This window comes from Siniperca chuatsi, linkage group LG3 (genome assembly GCF_020085105.1).
Source record: "Siniperca chuatsi isolate FFG_IHB_CAS linkage group LG3, ASM2008510v1, whole genome shotgun sequence".
Taxonomy (NCBI): Eukaryota; Metazoa; Chordata; class Actinopteri; order Centrarchiformes; family Sinipercidae; genus Siniperca; species Siniperca chuatsi.
Window position 1 is genome coordinate 18,303,827 of NC_058044.1, and position 25,964 is coordinate 18,329,790.

Below are 25,964 nucleotides of genomic sequence, written 5' to 3' on the forward strand. Positions count from 1 at the left end.
CCTGAGTGCTATGGCAACCCTAAAATCAACCCTGTGGTTCTAAAGGAGTCAAATAAAGGACCTGTTTAGATAAAGATATATTAATGGAAGGGCATTGACATAACATCATTGATAACCTATAAAAGACAAGCAGCAACAGAAAAATTGAGAAAGTATGTGTGCTGGATGCTGCTGATAACCTACACAAAGGGCTTTTAAAAGAGTCTCTTGGCAATGTGAATGACAAGATGAATGTATACTCTGAAGTTGGAATTGAAAAGTATAAAGCTCAGCTGTCAGATCAGTTGAGTTAAAGTGATAGATGCACATCTCATTTCTTACTCCACAAGGCCACTGTTATATCAAGATGTGCTCCTAAACGATTATAGGCAAGTTAAAAAGGAGTAAGAATTGTTAGCAAATACGGCACAATTAAACATAAGCTAAATTAAAGCTTTTGAAAGACTTCACTCTTCTCTGCCCTGCTCTTTCAGTCAAAATTCACTAGGTGGTTGGAGGTGGCTTAACCCTGATCTCTATATTCATAAATTCATCTCCTCTTAATTAAAAAGTTTGTATGATAGAAATGCGCAAAAGGACTGTTTAGTACTTAGTTTACACCTGGCTCCCTTGGCAGACGGGCTGAATTATGAACAGCTGAAGAAGAGAGCGATGCACGGCACCTTGCTGTGGCCAGTTCACCGCGGTGTCCCTGAGACCCCAAGACTCTGCTCTTTCCAAACTCTCGCTCTCTTTCATAAAAAAGACCTGCTGCTTGGCTCATAAGACTGTAAATCATGCAAAATAGAGCATAGCACTCGGTCTGGAAAAAATAACCATGTATAATGAGCAGACAGAGACATATGCACATATTCACTCTCACACACATGTACGCCTGTGCGCACACGCACGTAAGCTTTGCCAAAAGCACACCACCCCCTACATCGCTTTGTACTAGACACACAAACACATACTGTCATCGGCCTATCCCACAATTCTAACCTCCAAAACACAATCCTTCCCTGAATCCACACTAGTGATAAAGAACAAACAAAAAACACACTATCTCAACCCCCACCTTACCCCACACGTTAAGACTATGTCCACCTCCCACCTGCTCTGCACCCCCTCCAAACTCGCACAAACATGAACGAACACACACACACTAACGCCATTCCACTCCAAACTCATCCTGTTATCTAAACAAGCGCCATCCTCTCGTCAGCGTCAGTGGGTTCCTTTCTCTGTCTCTTCAGAGAAAAAGAGAGACTCTCCTGTTCACTGATGAATGGAGTCTTTTGATGAAGCGCCGAGCCTTGTTTACTGCCACTCCATTTATTTACCGGCCTGTTTTTCAAGTCGTCATTGAGGGACACTCTACCAAACACCCCCCCACCCTCCTCACCCCCTCAACCTTACCCACAAACCCCCTCCATCTCATCTTCTACTTAACTACACCCCTCGTCTCCTAAACACACATACACATATACACACTATCCCCCCTCTCAATCCCATGTAGTTCCCTATCCCGTTTCATCCTGCTTTCTTCTCTCCGTCTAGTGTCCTAGATCTGTGTCCAAACTGATTTGAAGCTTACTCACTTACACAGACGCATGCCAAATTTGATTCTCTGCATTCTGTTGTGCTCATTCACCCCCCCACCCCACTTTCTGTTTTCTCTAAACTGCTCTCCTTCTCACGGTGTAACAAACACCAAACAATACCCTCATGGAGGTTGTCTCTCAAGAAGAACGAGTGGCCTTTTGCGAAACAGCCAAGACATTTTTCAATGAAAAACAACTTACAAAATATGGTAAAATTCTACCACTTATGATGTGAAAAATTTTAACTAGAAAAAATAAGTGACCAAACTTAATCAGTGGTCAAATGAAATGTTCTGAAAATAAAGTGAAGGCAATAAATTGATGCAAAACAAAGGAGAAATTAAACTGCAATCAAGCCTCCGAGCCTATATAATAATGCTTCTACTGAAAATATTTTATCTCAAAAAATTAAAACAAAGCCTGTGATCAAATATGAAATTTAAAGATACCGTTAAAAAGGCAGAATGCTAGTCTTACTGAAGATATATCAACCGAATGTCTGGTGGCAAAACATCTTTGCATACTAAATGAAAGAAACATCAGAGAATTAAAAAAAAAAAACTCACAGTCAAGGCTCACAGCCCCATGATGGCCTGCTTTCATGAAAAACAAGGATAATGGTCCTATTGAGCGCTAAAATGTTTGTGCTTACAAGTTATTATACATTTTTCTGTAGCTGCAAACAGGAGTCCAGGGTGCTAATGAGGCTAGGGGAGGGCATTCATTTGAACCCTAAAGATGAATAAAAGAAAAGGGGAACAAGTGAAAGAAAGAAAAGAAAAGCGAGGATCAGAGGGAGGAGGTTGGCAGGGACTGTGTATGAAAATTTGGCGTCTTCCATACAGAGAGATAGCATCCTGCCAAAAACGGCCGCCGACACAACTCCTCTCAACTCGTCTTTCTGAACATCAGTGTTAAACTCGCCCACATAATTTTTTCTTTATTCTTCAACCCACATGTGCAAAATAAAATGAAAAAGGTTTTATTTTTATATAATTCTTAATATATTAGTTATTTATTAATCAGTATTGACCTAACTTTTCAGCAACAAAAAAACTCAACAAAGCCACTTCTTATAGGAAAAAAAACGCTATGGGAAAAACTGAATAAAAACAACATAAAGTAATGGTGCTTTGGATTTAAAACACAGTTTTGTGACTCTCATTCTAGCATGACTATGGCTGTGTGGTGCTGAATAGCGCCAGACTTAGCAGCTGATGCCAAGGCCTCGCTGTGAGTGCAGCCCGGTGAATAAGCCATGTTCCCTGGCTCTCCCTCCTTTCTGGCTGGCCTGCCTGATAGTGAGCATTGGCCACTGCACTCTTTCTCCTGCTCCTTCTCCTCCTCATCTCAGTCTCTCTGAGGTCGGGAAACCCTCCTGAGTGGGTATATGGTTTTTGGGGACAGACACATTTCATGGTTGGCGCTGCTACAAAAGCCTGAAAAGAGAACAGGCACTGGGAAGACACAGTATTAATACAGACAATACCACCCCCTCTCTGCTTCTTACTCTCTCTCTTTTCTCAATAACCTCTTTCTTTTCTTCTTCTCCTTTCTCTCCCTTTCTTTCTCCCCTTTTCTTGCTCTCTAGGTTTTTTTCCAAATAAAAAACATAAAAAGCCCACTCAGCTCAAGTAAAGAATGCAGTTATTATCACTGCGTGTTTAGCTTAGCCTACGCCCATTTTTATTTGACAATCGTTAATGTGTTTTAATGTGTAATTAAATCTAAACAGTAGGTATTAGACTGGGTTCAGCAGCGTGTGAAAATGCCCTTTTTTCCTTTAGACAAAATGAAAAATTGCTAAGCATTTATATAAAATACCATTCCATAGAGCAGATAATCATTTATTGCACTATTTTTTTATAATACTAAATATAAATGTATTTTGATTTCCATAATATATTCCGACAAATTAATTTCAACACATTATATCTGGCCCTACACATAGATTTGGCATTCGGGAATTTCATAGATATTAGATTAATGTAACCTTCATTTTGTGGAAATATAAATTACTACGCAAACAAGGTAGCTGTAATTCAAAATGATAAATGCTGTATTTAATTTGCAATACTTAATTTGACACTGGGATAAGATTTCTGTCTTCTATCGTGAAGAACCGCAAAATACAAAGCTGAAAAGTGTCTGTCAATTCTTCTGCTTTTCTACCTGTGTTGCTTTTTCAATGGAGAGCTTCTCCTGAGGAGAAACAGGAATATGACATCTAAGTTCATTCAAAAAGAAAGAGGGGATCAAAGAAAAACTGAGAAAAGAGCCAAATAGCACAACTTGCCTCATTTCTCTTTTTCCACCACGATGATGGTCTCCCGATTTCACCGGAATAATCTGTTTACCTCATATTTCCCAACGCTAAAACTCTTCACACAAAAGGAAACAGATGCGGGTAGACCAGAAATTTTCAGGGGTTTTACTCTCTCCCGAGTCAGGCTCAGCCAAAGAAACTGAGGCTTATGACTGTATGTAAAAACCAAAAAAAGCAGGGAGCTGTTTCTAGGACAAAGGCACTGTATCGTGGAGCATGCCAGTTTTCACTGGTCAATTTAATGGGAGACCAAACGTAACAACATTGTCTTTGACTTGCCTTTCTCATGTTTTTTTTTTATTTTCCCTCGAGTCTGCTTGTGTCATCATGGTCTCATGAGATAAATGCAAACCCTGCGGTTTTGGACCAATCTATGTATGTCTGTGACACCCCAATGTTAGCCTCGCGTCTGTGTGTGTGTGTGTGTGTCTGTGTGCATGTTTTGGAGCGAATGAGCACACAACAGGGCTTTGGCTAGCCCGATACCGTTAGCTATCCAAATACACAGACTTTTTTCTGAAGCCAAGAATAGTGTGAGAAGACTCCCTCTTACTCGGTCTCTCTAATGTGATGGGGCTCTCCCTCTATCTTAACCCTTCAGATTTAATATGCAGCCACCTCGACGTGCCCCTGACGCCAGACAGAAAGACAGAGATGCGCAAAAGAAGACGCGGGCCCGGCTAAACGAGAGCAATCATCGAACATTTACTGATGCCAAAGCTGCTCTGCACGTGGAGAGCTTTTCTTAGCCGGCGTGGGCCCTGTTCCCACCACACACAATACAAAAGCCTCAGACCTGACAGACTCCCTCAGTGTCGAGATTTCATTTAATCAAAACTCAATGCTTACTTCACTGCTGACGGTCATCCTAAGCTGTGCGCACACACAGACACAAACAAAAACACTTTCACACACGGACAGTTCACTCAACCCCTGTGATGTCATGGGAGCCAGAGAAGAGATCCAGGAAGTAATTAACAACAGATTATTTTCACAGGAAAGAAAGAAATACTGAGCCACGGAGCAGTGGGAACCTGTGGAATCCATCAGAGTAACATGCTGCGAGCCATTCATCATGTCAGCCATGACTGTCAGGATGCCTCTCTTTTTCTCTGTTTCACTTTTCCCCCTTCTTTCTCCCACATTTCTGTTCCCCCCCATAAATCCAGAATACTCAGGGAGTTTTCCTCAGCGATGAACACAAGTGGGGTTTTTATTTGTGAATCCTTCCTGTGGTCAGTGAGTTGGCCGGGGGGCTGGCGGCAGCGCTAGGGTTTCTCTGGGCTTTCTCACAGAGCCGTCCAAGGCATTACTATTGCTATAGAGAGAGGGAGGCGGGATCTGGCACCGTGGAGTGTGGAGCGGTCATGGCAGAAATGGCACGGCGAGCACATTTCACACCTCCCTCAGAGTGACTGCAAATTTCCTGTACTGCACTTTTGATTGGAAACACATTTGAAACATCTTTTCATGATCACACTTATGGCGTACAAAAGAAAGAAAAAAAGAGTAGTAAGAATGTGGTCCAAAAAATGACTAAGTGCACTGAGCTAACTTTGGACCTCACAAATGTTTTTTTTTAATCTTCTATTTTTCCAACCTTGAATAAATCAGAAATGTGCTGAAATGTGCTGAGTTTAAGCTAAAACAGCACAAAGGTTATAAATCAAATAGTCAGCTGAACACTAAGATGCTCAATGATTTCTCCTCAGATGGTGTACAAATGGAGCCCCCTATGCAGTAGTCAGACTAACAGAAGTGAGAATTATATCTAAACCAGTACTGTGAACTAAGCCTATCCAACACACTCCATTCATGGGCTATAAGAGGGACCCTGCCTGTGTGTTGCTCTGGCAGACCTTTGGCTCTTCCAGGCCAAGGACCACTATCTCCATTATAATACCAGTCACTCACTATCTCCATTATGATACCAGTCATTCACTCTTAATAAAACACTAAAAATAATGCACTACTCATTGCACTGCACCACAACCACTCTTCCAGTCTGCTCTATTCTCTGCCAGAATTTCATAATGTTCAAAGACACGTTGCTCTGTCTGGTTTGTTGCTCTTTATTATCTGAGGTGCCTGGAAAACAGGGGAGAAGGTTGTGTATTGTGGCAACGTGGTTTGTTCTGTTACGGCTGCAGTGTGTTATGCTCCGTAACAGAGAGGATCTCAAAGGCTGGCTGGCTGCAGAACAGCCTGAGAAAGCCTGACGGCAAGCCCAGAGATTCCCCGTGGCAGCTTTTGCCACTCTGTCATAAACAAAACACAAGACGTCTTTCTCTTCTTCCCACACCAACGGGCTTGGGCGCTGCCAAACAGAACAATCACTATCGCAGCCTCTTCTCGTTTCCAACGTACTCTCTCTCCCTCTCTCTCTCTCTGCATCTCCTACAATATAAACAAAAGAGATCAGCAGAGGCTTTACCTCTGTGAGAGCAACAATGAGGGCGATGTTTAAGGAGACAAAACAAAAGTGTGCACGGGATCAAAGAGGAGCGAGGAAGACAGAGATGCTAAAGACCGACAAAACGCAAACCAAACAAAAACAAACAATGAGCACATCTTGTCATTCATTGCGCGACTGAGGCAAAAAAAACCAACCGCACATCACTGTAACAGATAAATGTGACAGATAAATGCATGCCTTTATGCCCGTTTGCTCGCATTTACAAGTTAAAAGTAAATGAGAGCCAAGTGTGGTAACACTTATGACAGGTTTGCCCTTTGTCTCTCTCTCTGTCCGTAGACCCCAAAGTGTCTCTCCAACCAGGACTTTAACTAAGCACGGGCTCTTTGGAGGCAGATAAAAGTACCGAGGCACACTGTGTTAGCCAGATAAGATAAGAGAGGGCGCACAGTAAGTCCACATTATGAATGGGCAACACACTGGGCAGTCTCTCCAAGCAGCCATGTGTTTTACTGTACTGCTGTAAACCAAAGTACTGTAGCGACACTAGTTTTTATTTTTCAAAAATTTCATGTCACTTATAGTAGTATATAATACCACAAAATAATATTTACAGCTGTTAAGTAGACTGCGTTTCATTTCTGCATCCAGCATAATAGGAGAACCATTTTGCCTTCACAATACGTTTTGAAAATTTGGTAGGTCTAAAGAAACTTAGACCTATATAATTTTGCCAAAACACTTTCATACTAATTTCCCTTACAAAACTAAAAATGTAACAGTAAGGCAATGTCTTTCTAGATTTGGTGTATCATTTAATTTCCTAACAAAATTTTTCCCGAACACATATCCTGAGCTAAAATTAAACAGACATTATACTATAATTTAGTACAGTCTAAGGGTATAATTTACAAGAAAAATAGTGTTTAACAGTGCTGTACATTTCATAATAAACTGAACAAAAACAGGCTCTGCAGATGTTACTAAATCCCAAAACACAACTCACTGACCCAGAATCCATGAAGTAAAAATTATAAAAACACTTTTCTTTTTTTGCAGCACTGTCTCAGTTATAGTGCATTTAAAAAAAAATCAGTAAAAATTAAATTAAATTAAACAATCATATTTGAGAGACAATTTATCACAAAAAAATGTATTTCCTTAGTCAATTTTAGGACTGCCCGCTACCTACAGTTTATCACCGCCACAGACAGACCAACAGAATGAAGCTGGAGCTGCTGCCAGGGTTTGGCTCGGGCCGCATGAGGTGTTTGGCCTGGACCGAGATTTTGTGTGTGTATGAGTCAACGAGAGAGAGAGATACTGAGGGACGGCTGTGATAGCATTTGGCTACACTCATGTTAGCGGCTACCATAAGAGTTCTGCCTAGGCAGAGAGTGAGTGTGTGTATTTGGGCAGTGGCTGGGGTATGCTGTATATATATATATATATATATATATATATATATATATATATGTGCCTGTGTGTGTGTGTGTGTGTGTGTGTGTGTGTGAAGCTGGTTGAGTCACTGTTTGAAATTTCCAGAAAATTCCAGCTGAGATAATATTAGGTCATGAGCGTGTGTTTGTATGTATACGTAGCCAGCAAATGGTGAAGTGGTGTGTATTTGGAGGATTTGGCTGTGAAATGTGTTTCATGTGTGCACGTGTGTGTAGTTGCTGTGACAGTGTTTTTTGCAATGTGGGGAAAAACTACAACACAGCCAGTGTTTTGGCTGTGTGTGTAGAGTACGCGCACTGGAGGCTACAGCGATGTTTGGCCGAGTGTGAGTGTGTGTATCCATGATGGTGGCTGAGATACAACAATGTTTGGCTGTATCAAACTGTATCTATGATAGTCCTTGGCCGAGAGTGCGTGCTGTGTGGGTGTGTGTACGCAATCGTGACTAAAACCGTGTTTGGCTCTACGTGTGAAAGTGCGCTACAAAGATGACAGAGTTGTTTTTCTTTTTTTTTTAATCGAATGTGTGTATCTTTATTTAGCTGTGTTTGTATGTGTGTGTATGGGTGTGAAGGTGGCTGCTGTAGTAGACTAGTACTGGCTGTCTGTGAGCACTGGTGTTTTCTGTGTGAGTGTGTGTTTGGCAGCCAGGTCCAACGTGGTGCTAGCGTTCAGGCAGACGGTGAAGGCGGCAGCAGCCTGCGGCCTGAGAGCAGGAGACTCGCGGCTCTGCTCTCCCTCTCTCACACACACACACACAATCTGGGTTGTGGCCAAATGACGATCCCTGGCTACAATGGCCTTATCGTGGCACATACACTACAGCGACTCTCACTCATCACACAAAAACACACAATTTGACACACAATTTGACAGTGGTGATCATCTCATAAAAAACACTCTCACACACACGCACACACACACACACACACACACAAATTTCTTCCCATAAAAAACATAAAATACATGCTCATATGAAGCCGCAAATGCCTCGCTCAGAGAAATGAACACGTACTTGCCAGACCACGCTGGCCGAATGCCCTGGACACACACTCACATCTTCTTTTTATTACTGTTGATACTATGTTGTCATGTAAACAAACACCAAGAAACAGAAGAAAAGAAGGAAAAATACTAAAAAGATAAAAAGCAAAACTATTTGCTAGGAGAACAAAAGCAGGAAGGGATTTCCATTTTGTTTCTCAAAGGTAAAAGTTTGCTTTATTTATTTAGCAGAAAATTGTTAAATAACTTTTCTGAATTCACAATTTTGATATAATATTATTAGATAGCTTAGTTATAATTATAATTATCTCCAATTTTTTTGTGTGTGTTTCTGAAACTTACTTCACTTGGGCTTATCTTTATGTATTTTTATTTCTGTCATTCCCTCTCTTTTTAATTATGTGTCACACAAGCAAGTGTTTCTGTGTGTGTACATGTGTGTGATTATGCAAATGTATGTGTACATCTATATGCACATGCACACGGGCATGTAGGACAAGTGTTAATGTGTTGGCATCCCTGCCTATTAGTGTCCAGTATCCACTTGGCCACATACCTGGCGTGTGGACGAAGTAGGCCAGGTAGAGGTCCAGCTCCTTGACGGACACTCCGATGTGGTGCGGCTGGACGCACAGGCCAGGGTTGGTGCACTGTGGTGACTTGACCAGCCGTTCCCCGTCCGTGCTCTCCAGTGGGCTGCCCTTGAACAGGATGACCATCACCAGGTCCAGCCGCCACACCTTGTCGGCCTGGCGCAGGCAGTCGATGCGACGGATCTTGCCCTTCTGGTCGGGGTTGGACAGCACGCAGCAGGGGGGCTTTTTCCCCGTGATGGTGAGCACAAAGTCCTCACGGAACTCCGGCCGGATGTCCTTGCGGAGCTTGGCCAGCAGGCGCGAGGCCCACTTCTGCTTGATCTCTGGCTTCTCCCCCAGCAGCTCATCCTTCACTGCACGTTCTTCCTCCTTGGACATGCGCTTCTCGTGCTTCTTGAAGTATTTGCGCTTGCGGGCCTGCAGGTTGAACCAGGTGTAGGCGAAGGCGCGGACATGGGGCAGCAGGGCCTCGATGAAGGGGTGGAATTCATCCTGGATGAGGGAGGAGGATGGGGGGAGGGTGGAGGAGGAGAGAGAGGAGGGGGGGAAGCAGGAGGAGGCAGTGGAGAGAGAGGGGGAGAATGGGGGAGAGAAGGATGGGGAGAGAGGGAGTGGGGGTGAGGAAGGGAAGAGAGAAGAGAGGCAGTTAGCACCGGCACGCAGCATGGAGGAGCAGCGCCTTCTCTGTGTGAGCGGAGGGAGAGAATGAGCGAGAGGCACAGAGAGAGAGAGAGAGAGAGAGAGAGAGAGAGAGAGAGAGAGAGAGAGAGAGAGAGAGAGAGAGAGATGCTTTACACTCTCTACCTAACACCTAACACAGATACATCACATTGAAGGACACAAAACACTGAACAACACAATACTGAAAGAATGAGAGGTAAGAGATAAGAAAGGGATATTAAGTATCAACTGTGAGGGTTTTCTTCAAATAAAATTAGTTTAAACATTTATGTGCCTGCCTAAATAAATAAATATAAACAAATGTGTTAGTTATAAATTCAGTTTTGCCAGACTTGCATTTACCCATTACAAAACTACAACAAAAACAGTATTAATTCTAGAAAACATTTATATATCTACATCTGGAAAACAGTAAAAACTTGTAGCATTTATAAAACATAATGCAGACCGACTACATGAACTAAAATTATAATGCAAACAACACTGAAATAATTTGATAGAACTCACATACCAAATTCTAATGAATTAATTATTAAAATTAAACATTAAATATTTGTCCATAAATTACACAACTGCGTCCGCACTCACAATTATCTAATAACAGTCGTCATCACAAAACACATGAATAAAACAAGAATAACACGGTAGTTACCATTTTGCTCTCTCATCATAAATTCACCCCGCCGATTGCAAAGAAACTTAAAATACACCACCAGGACAGTAACTGGATTCTTGAGTCAAAAGACGCTGAAGTAATGCCGCATATATTAGAAAACAAAAGACTGAGGAAAAAAATTTAAGCAAAAAGAGAAGCTGAGAAACTGTCCAATAAAAGCAGCAGGGGGGAAAAAAGCTGAGAAAGAGGAGACAGGCCAAGGGGGCTCAGTGTAATACCAGCACAGGAACACAGGAGGTACTGTAGCAGGAGCTGCAGAAGAGGTGCTGTTCAAGAGCACAACAGAAGGAGAGTGTAGAGAAGTTCAGCAATCTCTCTGACTGCAAGAATTTATGAAAAAAAAAAAAGAGCTGGACCTGCACGAACAAAATAAAACAGATATTGCAGCAAAAAGGATAAAATTGTCAAAAACTTAAACAAGCCTCTTTGTTTGCAAAAATATGTAGAAAAAAATATCTTGATGAAAAAACAAAAAAAAAAATGCTTGGCAAAGCGGCACGTGCTATTGGTTCAATTCTCTAGGATCTGCATAAGACTTACGGAGAGGGAGAGAGAGCTGGACAAGGGGGGTGCGGACGGAGGAGAAGAAGAAAAAAAAAAACAAAACAAGAGGACCGAATCAATGTTGGAAGAGTGTGCACGACCGCTGGCAAACCCGAGTGCAGCTTCTTTTTTCCCCCTCTTTCTCTCCAACTCTGTCTCTCTCTTTCTCTCTTCCTCTCCACTTTCCTTCTCTAACCATTGACTGAGTCTGTGCCAACATGCAGAGGGCCCACCTATTTGGCACCGAGTCTCAAACAGCCCAGCCAATACGCACGCTCCCAGCGCTGAAAGGGAGGGAAGAGAGAGATGGCAGAGGGAGCAGCAAAGAGGTGGGGGGTGGATGGTAGGTGGCTGGTAGTGGAGAGAGAGAGAGAGAGAGAGAGAGAGAGAGAGAGAGAGAGAGAGAGGGAGGGAGGGAGGGAGGGGGAGAGACGGGGACTGTGTGTGGTGCAGGCAGAAGGCACGTCATTAGCCAAATAGACAAGTTCCAATCTAGTGCAAAGGCAAAGTCCAGAGGATATTAATTTTACATGCATCCAATCCAGACAGCACCCACCTTCTAAAGCCCCCCTACATCCCCCCTCCCCCCTGCTTTCATCGCCTTCGTCACCAGCATGGTCACAGCCATCCCAACAAACCAGCTCGCTCTCCAACTGCATCCCCAAACCCTCCCCCTCTAGAAACACCCCTCTCTCTCCCTCTCTCTCTGCTCGCGTTACACCACCTTGGCATGGGATGGCATGAGAAAACACAGGCCCAAAATCCCACTAGACCCTGAGACCAGCAGCTGCTCCTGGATTTACCACACAAACAAAGAGAGGAGGGGGAAGAAAATGCCTGTTACCCCCCCCCCCAACAAAAAATACCATCCAAAAACATGCTCTCCTGTTTCAAAATGCACTCTCACATCCAAACTGGCCCTTTCTCTCCCTCACTTTTTTTTTGGTTAGTCCACTTTAAAAGCCCTAACAGCACATACACAGAAACACATTAAAAGTTTCTGTTACCAAATTAGAGAGCAATCCCATTAGCGGGTGAAAGACAGGATTCGGTGGACAATGACAGCTGAAAATGCTGCGGTGGACAGCTTCATGTAAGTAGCCTATACATGTTAAGCTGTTTACTAAGGCAAACTGATATTGAAACTATCTAAAACAGGCTATACCGCTTCCCTGTAATTCACAAAGCTTAATCTAATGCTTTCAGATTCAGATATGCTGGTCTTTGTAATAGCGAAAAGAATTGTACTTTCCTACTGCAGCCAGTAAATTGCGCACATTTTATTGCATTATGAAGTACACAATGACACATGATTGGGATTGAACAGCAGCAGAAAGTGAGGGCTGTATAGCTGCCCTGGCAAGCTCATTGTCTCGTCCTCATTGGCTGACCCACATGACCTCAGAGGGACAAGCTGTGCCCAGTGCACCATGGGAGAAATATTTGAGAGACACAAGCTCTCACCATGGATCAATTCAATATAATCTCAAATACGTATGCGCCGCGCTTCTCATTAGAAGTGCATTTAAATGTCCTTCTTCCAAATTACAAAAAAGAAACACATTTGCTCATTTATGCTGTCCAAATTACATGAATTAGTCCATGGGGCTCACAGGAATTATAGAGACATTTTCAAAACTGGAATCTCAGCAGTGGGCAGCCACAAAAAGCTAACTTGTCATGTGGCAAAGTTGAGGGCCCGGCCATTTGATTGTGGGTTGAAGCCCCCTGCTGTGCAACGGGACAGGCTGTCTGTGTGAACGCTCCACAAAGGCCAGAGTCCTCTGGTTGGCTCCCAGGACCATCAGATTTAGCCTGGCCTGCTCCCTCTGTCAGTGTCTGACAGAGGAGCCGCAGCCTGGATGACTGGCTGGTCCACTGACTGGCTGGCGAGCTGGCTGTTAGGTTGGCTGAGAAGCTACATGACTGGTTGGGTGAATGACTGGTTGGCTATCCGGGTGGGTAGCTAGCTGGCTAGCTGGCTGCCTGGCTGGCTGACTGGCTGGCTGACTGGCTTGTCACTGCTACTGCTGGGGGGGTGCGGACCCCATCTGGACCAGGCCGAGCTGGGCCGGGCGCCGATTGTTCATGCTAACATACGCCTGCCTCACACAGCCACACTGAACACGTGAAAAATGTGGGAATGAGAGAAGATGATGGAGGCAAGAAAAAAATATGGGCAAAAGGAACATGAGGAGGTGGAATTAAAGAGGATGTGTGTGTTTGTTTTTGTTTTTGAAGAATAATGACGGAGGTGTGTTTGTCACTTATTTGAAAAGACTGAAGGGATCTAGACTTTTGGATGAATGGACCACAGACAAAGAAAAGAAGTGACACACGCCAAGTGTTACTGTCACTTCCTGTAATATCATCAAGCCATTCCTGACAGGCAAAATGATAATAACCAAGATCACCATCAGGGAAATCCAAACCTTTCCTTTGTCTATTCAAACTAGCAACATATTTGCTTTTGTAGTTCCAGCCCTGCAACATTTGTTTCAGTAACATAACTCATATTAACTTTTTATATAACAAAAAGAGGATGACAAACTGACAGAAACCTCTTATGAGACTACAAATGAATCCATATTATTAAGCAAATACTATCTGTATGAAATACGTAATCCTTCAAAAAAATCCCCCATTTTAAAATCACTTAGTTAAATCCACTGCCAAGCCTATTATGATCATAAACTGGACCAAATACAAAATTATACACCATAACAGCATTACACAGGCTTTGAGGTCTGTGCACAATTTGCAGTTAAGGCAAGATCTTTTATGATTTTGGCCAAGAAATGAGTCTGTGTGGCACCCTACTATTTAATGTGTCAAATTTTTTTTTTTTGACATTTTCAAACCCACATTTCCCTCAGCTCATTAGAGAGGGCTTCTCCCGTTTGCCCAGAGTTCTTCGGGGCAGAACGAAGGGTGGCAGTTTTTCGGGCCTCGGCCACCGAACTCTTCAGGTATCTGCTCTGCAATAATTTGAGCAAGGGCTCATCTTATCTCTGCATGCCATGCTCTGTCTTTCAGAAAACAACGACCTTTGTTCGCCAGCCTGGGCAAGACAATCTCCCCTCCTGCCCTGACAGGGTACAACTCAGAGAGCAGGAGACATGAAAACTACCTCAAGTTTTTTTTTTTAAACAAGGCCATGCTTGGAGCAGCAGGAACAGCCAGAAACACAAGACAAAGGAAACCCATAAAAACGGAAATTGTTGCATTCAAGACTCTGGTGGTATTAACAACAAAACAGAGATTTTAAAAAACAGTGCTTAGTGCAAATTCATCCATTACACCATTTTACCACGTATGTAGCAGTAAATAATATCTTAAATGTCCTACTGTTTGAAACACACTGTAGTGGCTATAAAATTAGGCCTAAAAATGAATATGTAAAATGGTTCCAAATTCAGGTTTTAAGCACAGGGCAGGTCCTATCGTGAAAATTAGCTATTTTGATTATTAAACTACTATTTAAACACCAATAAATAAATAAATAATATTAACATTATCTGTGTAACTAATAGAGGGATACACCAAATCCCCTCTGTATGGCCTGTCCATCAGCTCAAAACGGTCTGCACCCTACGTCTCTACATTTATAAAACAATATAAAATTAATACTCTCACCTAGGCAAAAAAGAAACCTACCTAAATCAGTGTTCACCGGAAAATTATAATCTCCCCGATACCCGGTGTAACGTGAGTTTGGGCTAATAACGGCTGTCTTTCTCTGTCTGTTAACCTAGACGGACGGTGTTGTTAACATCCATCCGTCTGTTTGTAATTATGTATTTTACTTTCGTTAAATTAAACAAAATGTCTTGACAGTAAAATTGCTCTAAGAACCAGATATGTTGAAATCTAATGTTTCCCCACGCAGAGGAAACTGAACTTGAGCTTTGCTAGCCGTCTCCTCTCAGCCTCAGTCCCGTGCGGCCTACGTTGAACAAAAAGGGTCAAAATTAATACTAAAAGTCGAACTGGAATTAAAAGGAGGTGAGTGTGGTAGTAGCCTAGTAAAGCTAATAAATAAAAACTGTGTTTTTCTAAAAGTATGACCTCAGTGAAGGCAATAATTAACCAGAGTAAACAAATCAATTACATTTGTACAAAAGCGTTTATGCAGCTTTCCTCTTTCAGTCACTGCAGCTTTATTAATGTAGCCTACTTAACGCGTGAATATATTTAGATACACTAACACCTTTATGCAAAAAAGGACTAGGCTATTAGTTCCTGTCTGTGGACTATATTTGCATACACTTGATTTTACCAACCGTAACTTGGGCGTTTCCCACAGTATTGTCAACAGCTCTAATAAGCAATTACCTGAGATGAATTCGTGGTATCTTAGGTAGGGCCTATGCAAATAATGCCAAAGGGCTGACATCTGCGTAGGATACGTGGGAAGAAAGATCAGATGCCACATCCTGCACGGTGAGGACGTCTTGGTTGGGAGTCAACAGGCATTATATTTGTTCTCACTGGGCTGCAGACACGACGATTTCAGGCACTTGGCATTATATTAATAACATTTTTTATTGTTAAATTGTGATTCCAACAAAAGACAAAATTGAATTTAAAAATGAATAGAGTAGAAGTAATAAATAAAAAACACATTAAAAATAAATAAATAACAGCCTTACAACAGGTCTCCTTTAAATTATATTAATAAATACACTCCGTTCATATTTCCCATTGATATTATACTATATTATACTATTGTATTGTTACCACCAACATGACCTAAATTATCTAAATTCCTTAAAAATGTTGGTTTAAAGTTTAAACTAGTTGGTTTAAAAATTAAAATTTCTTACCATCAAAAATTAGGATACATTTTAAAACATATAAACAATTGCTACAGTGAAGGGACAAAGGGACAGTATTTAATTCAAATTCTAACTCATGCAAGAATTTGATCCAACATTTCATTTTTGCAGTTTCATTCGAAAATTCATAACATTTTAGTCATTATCGTTTTAAATTGCTGCATCCTTGTAAATACATGTTCATAAATTGTATTTCATTTATATATATATATCAAATGTTTTATAATAATAATAATACATTTGTTTTACCATATCTTTGCTGGATGAATAGGAAACCCAGGGATATATTAGTCTTTTTTTCTTTCAGCATTTTATTTGAGCAACATTTATTCTTAAAATCTAAAGACAAAAGCTAAACTTAATTCAAATTTTTTTATAATGCTACAAGCATGTAACTGTAGGCCACATTTGTCTGATGAAATTATAATTGTCTCACGCAGTTTTTTGCTAACTCTGTTCAAGATGATCCTGTAAGATAAAGGTAGGAAATACACACACACACAAAAAGCTGATGAAGGTTACAGCGTGTCAGGACGTGTAACGAGTGGAATTCAACTTTGACATCTGCTGTGTGAAATCACATTTTGACAAGTACTGTGGTGATGCAAGGGAAAGACTGTAAGCGATCTGAACTTTTTTCCCTTTGTGTGTGTGTGTGTGTGTGTGCTCTGATCACTCGAGATGGTCTGGAATAATTTGGGTTAAAGTGTCTTGAGCTGTTTGTGCTTTGTATATAAATCAAATGTTTTTCAAAACTTGCCACACTGTTCTAAACTTTACATAAAACAGGGACGGCGGACCATTTTTATGCAGTACAGGCATAATGCCATCTCTGTTTAAAAAAAAAAAGAAGCAGAAGGAGAAAAAAAAAAAGTTCCTTCAGGTTGAGCGAAGTTTTCATATTTTTTTCCCATGAGGAGTGCAGGAAGGTGCGCAGGCCTGACTAGTGGTAACACCCTGCCATTAAGAGGTGATGGGTTAGCAACCTCACAAGCCTCAAGGATATAAAATAATTACGGACAAGTTGACATAAACTACTATTTTCTTGGAAACTCTCATGAAATAGAAAAAAATGTGTCCTTTTTTTCTTCCCCTTTCATTCACTTATTCACTTATTCAAGCCCACACACATGCATTCACACACAGACCCACATTATTCATCTTAAAAATTTCCTCCTTAACTTCATCACTGCCAGTCCTTCCATTTCCATCCAGCTCAAAACCTTTTCATCCATTCTACTCCCTGGAAGTGGAAAAAACTTCCCCGCTCTCTTTCTCCCATCGGCACAGATTGATGTTAAAAGTGTGTCTGCGCATCGTTTGTAATTACGCCTGTTTACACACTGAAGCATTACTATGTGTGAAAGTCTGGAAGCCATTTGTGGCATGAGGCTGAGAGGGAAAGACAGAGCGAACGAACTTTAAACAGCTCCGGAGACACAAGGACTGATAGCAAGCTGGGGCTTCTGACATGACAGCAGACCTGGGTAATTTTATACTCAGATATGCTTTCACATTTGTGCGATGGATTTGTCTGGGCAGACTGTTTCAGCCTCAAATGTAAGCACATCAAAGATAAGATCAAGGGCTCTTCATGATTTTTTTAAGTATTCAGCCAGGATTTTCTTGAGGTTTTTGTGGTTTCTCTATGACTTTAGCCCATATGCATAAATTTCACCTTATACAGTTAATTATAAACATAACTGTAACCCCACAAGTGAGTTACATTCCCAGTTTATCATCAGAAAATATTTGGACAACTGAATTCAATTTGGACAACTTAAAAATACATTTTGTGAAGATCATTTGTTAAATATATTTGGGGTTTTTTGGCTTAGACTTAGTGAACAGAATTCAAAACTTAAACACTGCGTACGCCAAAATGTATTGTGGGAAAAACAAAGAGGGCTGTGTGAAACATTATACATTTACTCCTTATAATGCAAAACTGAATGTTAATCTTGATAACAGTGCCGTCAATTACAAAGAATGTTTCTCTTAGGGATGATGTTATCGTGGTATAAATAAAACTGGGCAAAATTATAGATTTCAAACTAAATTAGGAGATTCTGGTGCTGCATGTTGCAAACAATGATTTAATAAAACCATTTCAACATGTGGCTGCAGCTAGATGGGGCGGTATAGGATTACATGCATGCTAAGTGAATACATATAGACTACTGCATGTGTACTGTATGTGTGTTTACATTACAACTGTTTCTGTAGCGTCACCATGGAAAATACACACACACACACACACACACACACACACAAACTGATTCAAACACACACATGATGTTGGTGTGGCATTTTCCGACAGGACGTCGCAGTAAAACTGAGAGTGCAGCGTTTCCCCTCGACAAGGGCGGCCATTCCTGATAAGGTCAAGTAGACAGTGTGATACTTGGAGTGTGTGTGTGTGTGTGTGTTTGCGTGTGCTCAGGGTGATGGCAGTGTGTGGCAGCTTTCTGCCTCAACTATACAGGGAAGGAGAGCGTCTGTCTCGCACTTTCTGTCTCACTCCTAACGGAAGTGCATGCTGCACACACCTACGGTGTTCCAGTCGGCACATGCCAACGGCACACACTGGCTACCATGCCCTGCCTACAGCTGCAGAGAGGGCTTTGAACCTCATGGTTAGCAAATACAGCAGGAATCAAGCAGATAATGAAACCTGATATCCCCTCCCTTCCATGCCCTGCTCCAACAGCAGCCAAGGCCTGCTTCTCCTCACACAAGAGATGCACTATTGAGAGACTTTCTCTCTCACTCTTTCTCTCCCCCTCATTCTTTTATTCCTCCCTGGTCCTCGTTCTGCCAGTCGGCAAGGCGAGATGCCAACCTCTCCCCAAAGCCGGGCAGAGTGCCCTCACCCTTTATGCAAATGCTTCACCACTAGCCTAACTCACACATTCATTCTGTGCCCCCCACCACCGTCACCTACTCCTCCATTCCTTCATTTATACATTTCACCTCTTACTCTGCAATCCTTCTCTCTTTCTCTCTAACACTTTTTCCCTTTCCTGTACTCCATATTGTTGTTGCACTTCAACCATCCCTCCCTCTGCTTTTTGCTGCTTCACCCTCTCACTTCTACCATTGGCCTGCGCTCTCTCTATCTCGATTGCTATCCATCTTCCAGCATCTCTCACTCCGCTCCCCCTCACTCCTTTCACTGTGGAACTCCCTCTCCCCTTCCTTCTCTCGCTGCCTCTCTATCACACAGCTTGTCTCATCCAGACTCAAACTTGTACACTCATTCCTCAGCCATTGCCAGACAGGCAAGTGCAGAAACTCCCTTTACCCTTTCTCTCTTCTTCTTCTTCTATCTTTCACTCTCTCTCACACACACATAGCCACTCATGCCGCAACTCATGCCCTGGCACTTCCCTTAAAGGGGAAGTATCTCTTCTATAAATTATACTTTTTATTTATCTGCTGAGACCATTATATCATCTGTCAGTGTTAAGTATTAAATGGCTATAATTTGCAAGAAGCTAGTTGGCACATTTATCCATACCTTCACTGTGACTCTATTCCTTATTTTTGATTGCTTCCTTGATTGTTGAGCAGGGCGTTAGTGGAGCGCACAAACACTCCCTTCACACAAGAAAAGAATACTGGAGGTGAGGTGTTTTAAACATGTGTTAGGTCATGTTTACATGCTTGCATATTTTGAAAAGTACGGCAGGAAATGTATTGTTCCAATTTAACATTGCAGCACACAGCAAATTCATGAGCGATGGGTGAAACCCTACTGATTCCAATCTTGGTGATTGAAGAATTATTAACCATGAGATGAGATTCTACCACACTGGGCTTTATGAAAGACTTTTAAACCTATTGTTACAACTCATGACTTTATGGTTATCAAGCTAGAAACATAGCTGTTTTCTTTGTGACATTTGTGGAGACACAATAGAAATTTTGAATCATGTCAAATCTCCACAGAAGTAATTTATTCTCCATGAAGCTTCACGTAAAAAAAACCCAAACAAGTTAAAGTGGGTTGAGCTATAAGTGTGACTTCCTACAACCCCATACACATAAAAGCGAGTTCTCGATAAGAAAAAGTACAAAACGTCTTAAACCACAATTTATCATTTACAATTAAAACATTGCAAGTGTTTGTGGCATGGGAAGCCAACCCTGTTACATTAGCATCCTATTTCCGCATGAGTGAGCTCACTATCAGGAACACTGAAGCTTGTGGATTTAATTCTGCTTATCATGTGAGCTGGAGTTTTGCCTGTGCTGAGTTGGCACTGCGAGGGTTAAACAGTGCCCGCTCCCTGTGGCATGATATGAGCTGGGTCTTTGCCTGTGCACTCTGCCTTGTCTGTGCTGATTTGGTAGTGTTAGGGGTTAAGAGTGGGTGGCTGCTCCAAGTGGCTTCATATGCAACTCTGATCCCATTAGGGTTAAAAGGTGTCTGTTCCAAATGGCTTCCTGAGAGCCGGGTCTTAATCTCTGCTACGCATGACAGAGTTTGGGTCAAAGGGAGACAGGCTCTTGATATGGCAGCAAGTTATCCCTGACTCTGAGCTGGCAGTGTGAGGGTTAAAGGTCGCTCTGCCCATTTTGAGTGGCATTCCCTGTAGGGCAAGCACCATGCCAGGCCGGAAGAAACAGAGGACACACACAAACACATGCAAGGCGAGAAACAAAGAGCCTTCACAGCCACACACACACTCACAAACACATGAGGACACGTGCGAACACACACAACAACTAAATCATTTTGAAACTTTGATCCTCTTAAACCAGTGCTTTCCTTTTTTAAAGATGTATCTTCCAACAAAGCAATGGGGAGGACAGACAGACACACGATGCAGACGGGCGCCTCTGGGAGAGTGTGTGTGCAGTTATCTCCTCTGTGACCACGCTAGCTGGCTTCCCCAGCCTAAACTACCACCTCGCACAGACCTCAGGAACACCACAGTACCACAGGCAGACGGCCATAAGTACATGTCCTCAGAGGGGACATAAAATGGAGGAAACCCACCTCGCACCTCACAAACAGGCCAGGGAGAGAAAAAGGAGGAGGGAACAAAAAAAAGTGCTGTATCACTGATCTAAGCTTCAAATTAGGTTAGTGTTGGATTTATGCGTGGTGCTTATGTATTTTATTTTTCACATTATCGGAAAATGTGAGTGAAAAGCAGTTATCTCCACTCTCATTTCTTGAGTGCAACAGCTATTGTAAACCTGCGTAATTCAAAAACAAAACAACAGTATATGCTTTTTATGCTACAGTATATGGTAATGAGTGACAACTACTTAATAGCTTGCATCTGGTATATTTATAGGTAGTATTTTGTATTGGCCTTTAGCTACCTTGAAATGAAAATAGAAAGGAAGAAAGTGAAATACTGTATACGTGTAACCAAATGTGCCCTTGCTGGCCTCAAACTGAATCCTGACAGATTTTTTTTTTTACTTTTTCTCATTTACTCAGTATCCTGCTCAGCTTTACTGTTGTCTCATTGAAAAATAAACGATACATTTCTTAACTGCAATAAATATTCTACTCGTGCCGTGTTAATTTGCAGCGAATAGTACAGTGTTTATCAACTCTCAGCAAAACTGGTCCGGTATGAAATACCAGTCAGTCTCCATTTATAAACATGTGATTGTATGAAAAGATAGTATCACAGAAAAGTGAGCCAGAAGGAGAGAGCTGGACTGAAAGCAGCAAGAGCTGCCACGTCAGATGCTGCTGAGGCTTCTTGGCTGTCAGGACTGCAACAGACACACACGCACACAGTGTAGACACACACACACACATGTAAATGCAGTACGGCCTACACACGCACACAGATCCACACATCCACACAAATGCACAAACACAGACTCATATACACCAAGAAGGGTTTGCCTTTGCAGTGCTGTTTATGGAGTTGGAGTCATCAGCCAAGCCTGACACCCCTGCTCAGTGTAGCCATCACCGCTGTCTCTCTGTGAGTCAACATGGATGGAGCTGCTCCATCAACAACACACACAGTCCCTAATAATAAAACGAGCAAATCCCTCACTCCAGTTTGCCTGCCACACGCCTGAGAGGGCCTGCCCCAGGTCACTTCGTATCCTGTTAGGATCTTTCCTGGATTTTCACTTATCATTTGGTTACACTCTTCAAACATTTAAATAAATATTTTGTTTTCCAAATATCAGTGCAGTTAAAAAACATTATTTTACTTTAAACTGTGACAACCAAATTGTAACAGCACTATATGCAAACTACATGAAAATGTTGTGGGCAATATTCAAGTGCTCAGGCTGCCAAAAAAAATTTGATGCAAAATAGGATTTGGCCTGATCTTTATTTAGGCTAGCATTCCAATTCCTGGAGAAACTGCATTGTTGAATACAACAACGCCATTGTTTCATCACATTTTAGAAGGGCTTTCAGCTTCATATATTTCCAGAGATAAAAATCAAAATGGGAACACCGTTTTTCAATCTGAAGGGGAGAGAAGCAGAGAGATTTGATTCTCCAGATAGCATTTGGCACCATTTGCCTCCTCTAAGAACTGTAATATGGTTATGATACATTAGCATTCCATCACATCTCCAAAGAAACCCAATATGTGTATATCAAACATTTCAGTGGAGGAACAGAAAAGAAGCAGAGGAAGAAAAAGAGAAGGTAGAGGAGGGTGGAATCTAGTAGATGGAGAGTCAGGTAGAGGATTAGCATTAAGAGGCGATAGGGAGTAAAAAGTTGCCCGATGAGCAGCATTCCAGCGGGCAAAGCCTGGCAAATGGTGAAATTGTTTTAGATAGCCTGCGCTGTACTCAGGAGAGGCTGACAGGGAGTTAGTAAAGTGGCTTTTAAGCTCACCAAATCCAACATATCCCAGATAAGACTGTGGCTCTTCCTGAGGGAATGAAAGAGAGGAGTAGCGGAGGGGGCTGGAAAGAATGAGGTAAAATGGAGAAAGAGACGGTTGAAATAAAAGACACAATGAGAGAGAGAGAGAGAGTAGGGAGAGTTAAGAGAGATGGGGAGAGAGTGAGATAGAGAAAAGCAGGCAAAGATAAGCAAACATGTTTAAAGAGCAAAAGAAAGAGGGAGGTTTTGGGAAAGAGACAGACAGAGAGAAAAATAGATAGGAATGAAGAGTAAGGAAAGTGAGAGCATATTTTCAGATGTGAGCTTTGGTGTTGGTTGATCCTTTCTCATACAGTGCAGCGAATGAACCCAGAGACACAGAGCAGTCCCGCCTGCCTCTCCAGCAGGATTTTATCACCTGCATGAAAGGCGGCTTGAATACACACTGACCAACGTCATCAATCTCTGCTCTGTCGTAGAAGGAACCTGTGCGAGCCTTTTGCCTAAAAAGTTGCTGGCTTTTTTTATTTTCTGAATTTTGTCTGAAACAGGCAAAAACACATAAGACACCACAAACAGAAACACACTAAAGCATGTGTAGTGTGAACCAAATTGTTCGTGCATGTGCATATATTGGCACATATTGCTAAGTTGCATTCACCTTCATGAGACTCACCTGTGTAGCTGTCTCTATAATTTAACTGAAATTATTTTCATGTGGGTTTTCCCTAATGTTTCCCGCTTTCTGCATACATACGCTGTTAACTGCATGGTACATGCATGAGCATAAAACGTCAGCAGACAGGTGCACACACACAGGCCAGAAAGCAGAGAGTCAACACACAAGGGTCAGTTTTTAATCATCCCTAGTTTGTTTATTTAGCAGTGGTCAGGTTTTCACTCCCAAACTCCATTGCAAAATTCCTCCTTTTAGACTCCAGAGAGAACATTCAAACAGTATTAATTCCTCTTGCTGGGAAAAGGGACGGCCTTTTCCCGGAGCAATCCATAACATCTGAATATAAAAATAAATACGAAGAGCGGGCGCGCTCTTAACCCCAATGTGAGGAGGGAAAAAACCTGCCAGGAAGTTTGACGACAGTGTATGTTTTTCCTCTGTTTCACCAGTGTCTGGGACAACATTTTTCTCAGCGTAGTCACTCTCACCGTGTTGCAGCCCACTACCACCTTTTCTCTTTCTCTCTTTCTTCTTCTTTTTTTCATAAATCTCTTTATTGAGCCTCCCTTTTCTGCCCCTGTCTTCTTTATCTTTACCCTCCCTCTCTCTCCCTCCCTCTCTCTCTGCTGGACGCCCCTGTGCCAGTTAACTCACCACAAGCCAGAGGGAGGACCGCAAGAATGCTTAAATCAGCATAATTAGGCCTGTGTGTACTTTAAACACACACGTTTCCCCCAAGCCTGGACCCCTGCCACCCGTACACCGCTGTGTACGCAGCCACGGCCCGTCTCTCTGAGTCAATAAACACAAACATATCAGCAGTCAGCCTCACACCCATCCACACATTATACACACAGACACACACACAAATACATATGCACTACACAAGGTGAACCCAACTTTATCCCATCTATTGAAGCTACCTCCCTCATACAGCTGCTCCCCTCAACCCCCCCAGGCCTAAACCACCCTCACCACACTAACACAGTTTGACCCTTTACACTGTGTAGCTGTGGGGGAGGAAAGTAAATGAATTTAATATGGGGGCTCTTTGCTGAAAAGTTGCACGTTTGTTGAAAAATTTCCATAGGCATGCCGGTAAAAATTAAGCATGATCATGCACTAAAACAATGGCAGGGCTCTCAATTGAGTTTGTGGTTTTGTCCCACACACATCTGTATGTGTTTTAGGTTTCAGTGGTGCATTAACAAACAACTGCCTCTCAGCGAATGCAGGGTGCCCGGCTGCACATGGGGATTATCAGTAGTCATTACAGACCATTTAATAATAATCACCACCATCAAAAACGAATCAGTCCAAGCATGTGACATTTGGATGGCCAATATCACTGGCTGAGTAGATCGTATTAGAGAAGATGAGAACTGATTGGAGACAGCGTTTGGCATTTCATCTCATTTAAATTATCATACAGGGATCCACACACTGTGAGCAGCTTATTATTGTTTTTGTCTACCTTTTTTGTGGGGCAAAGTGCAGCTCAACATATTGTATGTGTGTGTCAGTGTCTGTCTGTGAGAGAAGAGCAATTACAGAGATGATACCCATAAACTTACAGTATCGAAACACTCAACAGAAAAGTTTCAAAAGTCAGTGACTAAGGCCTACTATAAAGGCGTCCAATAAAAACATTACACTCCCTCCCTCAGGAGCTCAAACACTCACAGCTCCCGAAGAAGCTTCAGGTGCAGATGGTGACCGCAAGAGAGGCCTGCACTTGAACGAACGCAGCACCAAACACATCGAAACAACGAAGCCAGATCTCATGAAAAGAAGAGGAGTGCCGAACATGAAAGGCCTGGTAGCCACTCAGCCTGCGGCCTTGCACATTAATTTCCATTCTAAAGATATGCACGGAGAACAAGTAACTCCAGTAGTGAATATTACTTATGTCACTGGCTTTGGAAGCATGATGGTGTTGCCATGGAGTTTATATGTCATTAAAACAAAATATGAAGTTAATTTGATTTCCATTTTTAACATCACCCGCCTCAAAAACAGATACATTTTATATGGCCTCAGCTTACTTTCCTCTTGGCATAACACTCCAGAAAGTGATCAGAACGCCATGCTCAGTCTACTTTGGAAAATATTTTGTCAGCAGCATTTGATCAAAGTGGTGTGATACTGTTAATATGAGGGTACACACTGAAAACTGGCCACAAAGAAGCCACTCTTGTGTGTCTCTCTCTCCCTCTGTCTGTCTCCTTCTCTCTCTCTCTTTCTCTCACACACACACACACACACACACACACAGAGGCATGAACACACTCATTTCTCTGTTTATGCGCTCACAGCTGTGGATCT

The 25,964-nt window shown here is 42.2% G+C and overlaps 1 protein-coding gene across 21 annotated transcripts in view; it reads right to left on the reverse strand.

The window, feature by feature from the left end:
* LOC122872884 (nuclear factor 1 X-type-like) overlaps window positions 1-25,964 on the reverse strand; it is a 110,780-nt gene that overhangs the window by 65,448 nt on the left and 19,368 nt on the right. For 19 of the 21 annotated variants that reach the window (XM_044188960.1, XM_044188963.1, XM_044188958.1 and 16 more), the window contains one exon: window positions 9,348-9,879. In XM_044188960.1, coding sequence (XP_044044895.1) covers window positions 9,348-9,879 — 532 coding nt within the window. Of the gene's footprint in view, window positions 1-9,347; window positions 10,069-10,720; window positions 11,273-25,964 lie in introns of those variants that run through there. The other 2 variants (XM_044188955.1, XM_044188950.1) reach the window with 2 other exon arrangements.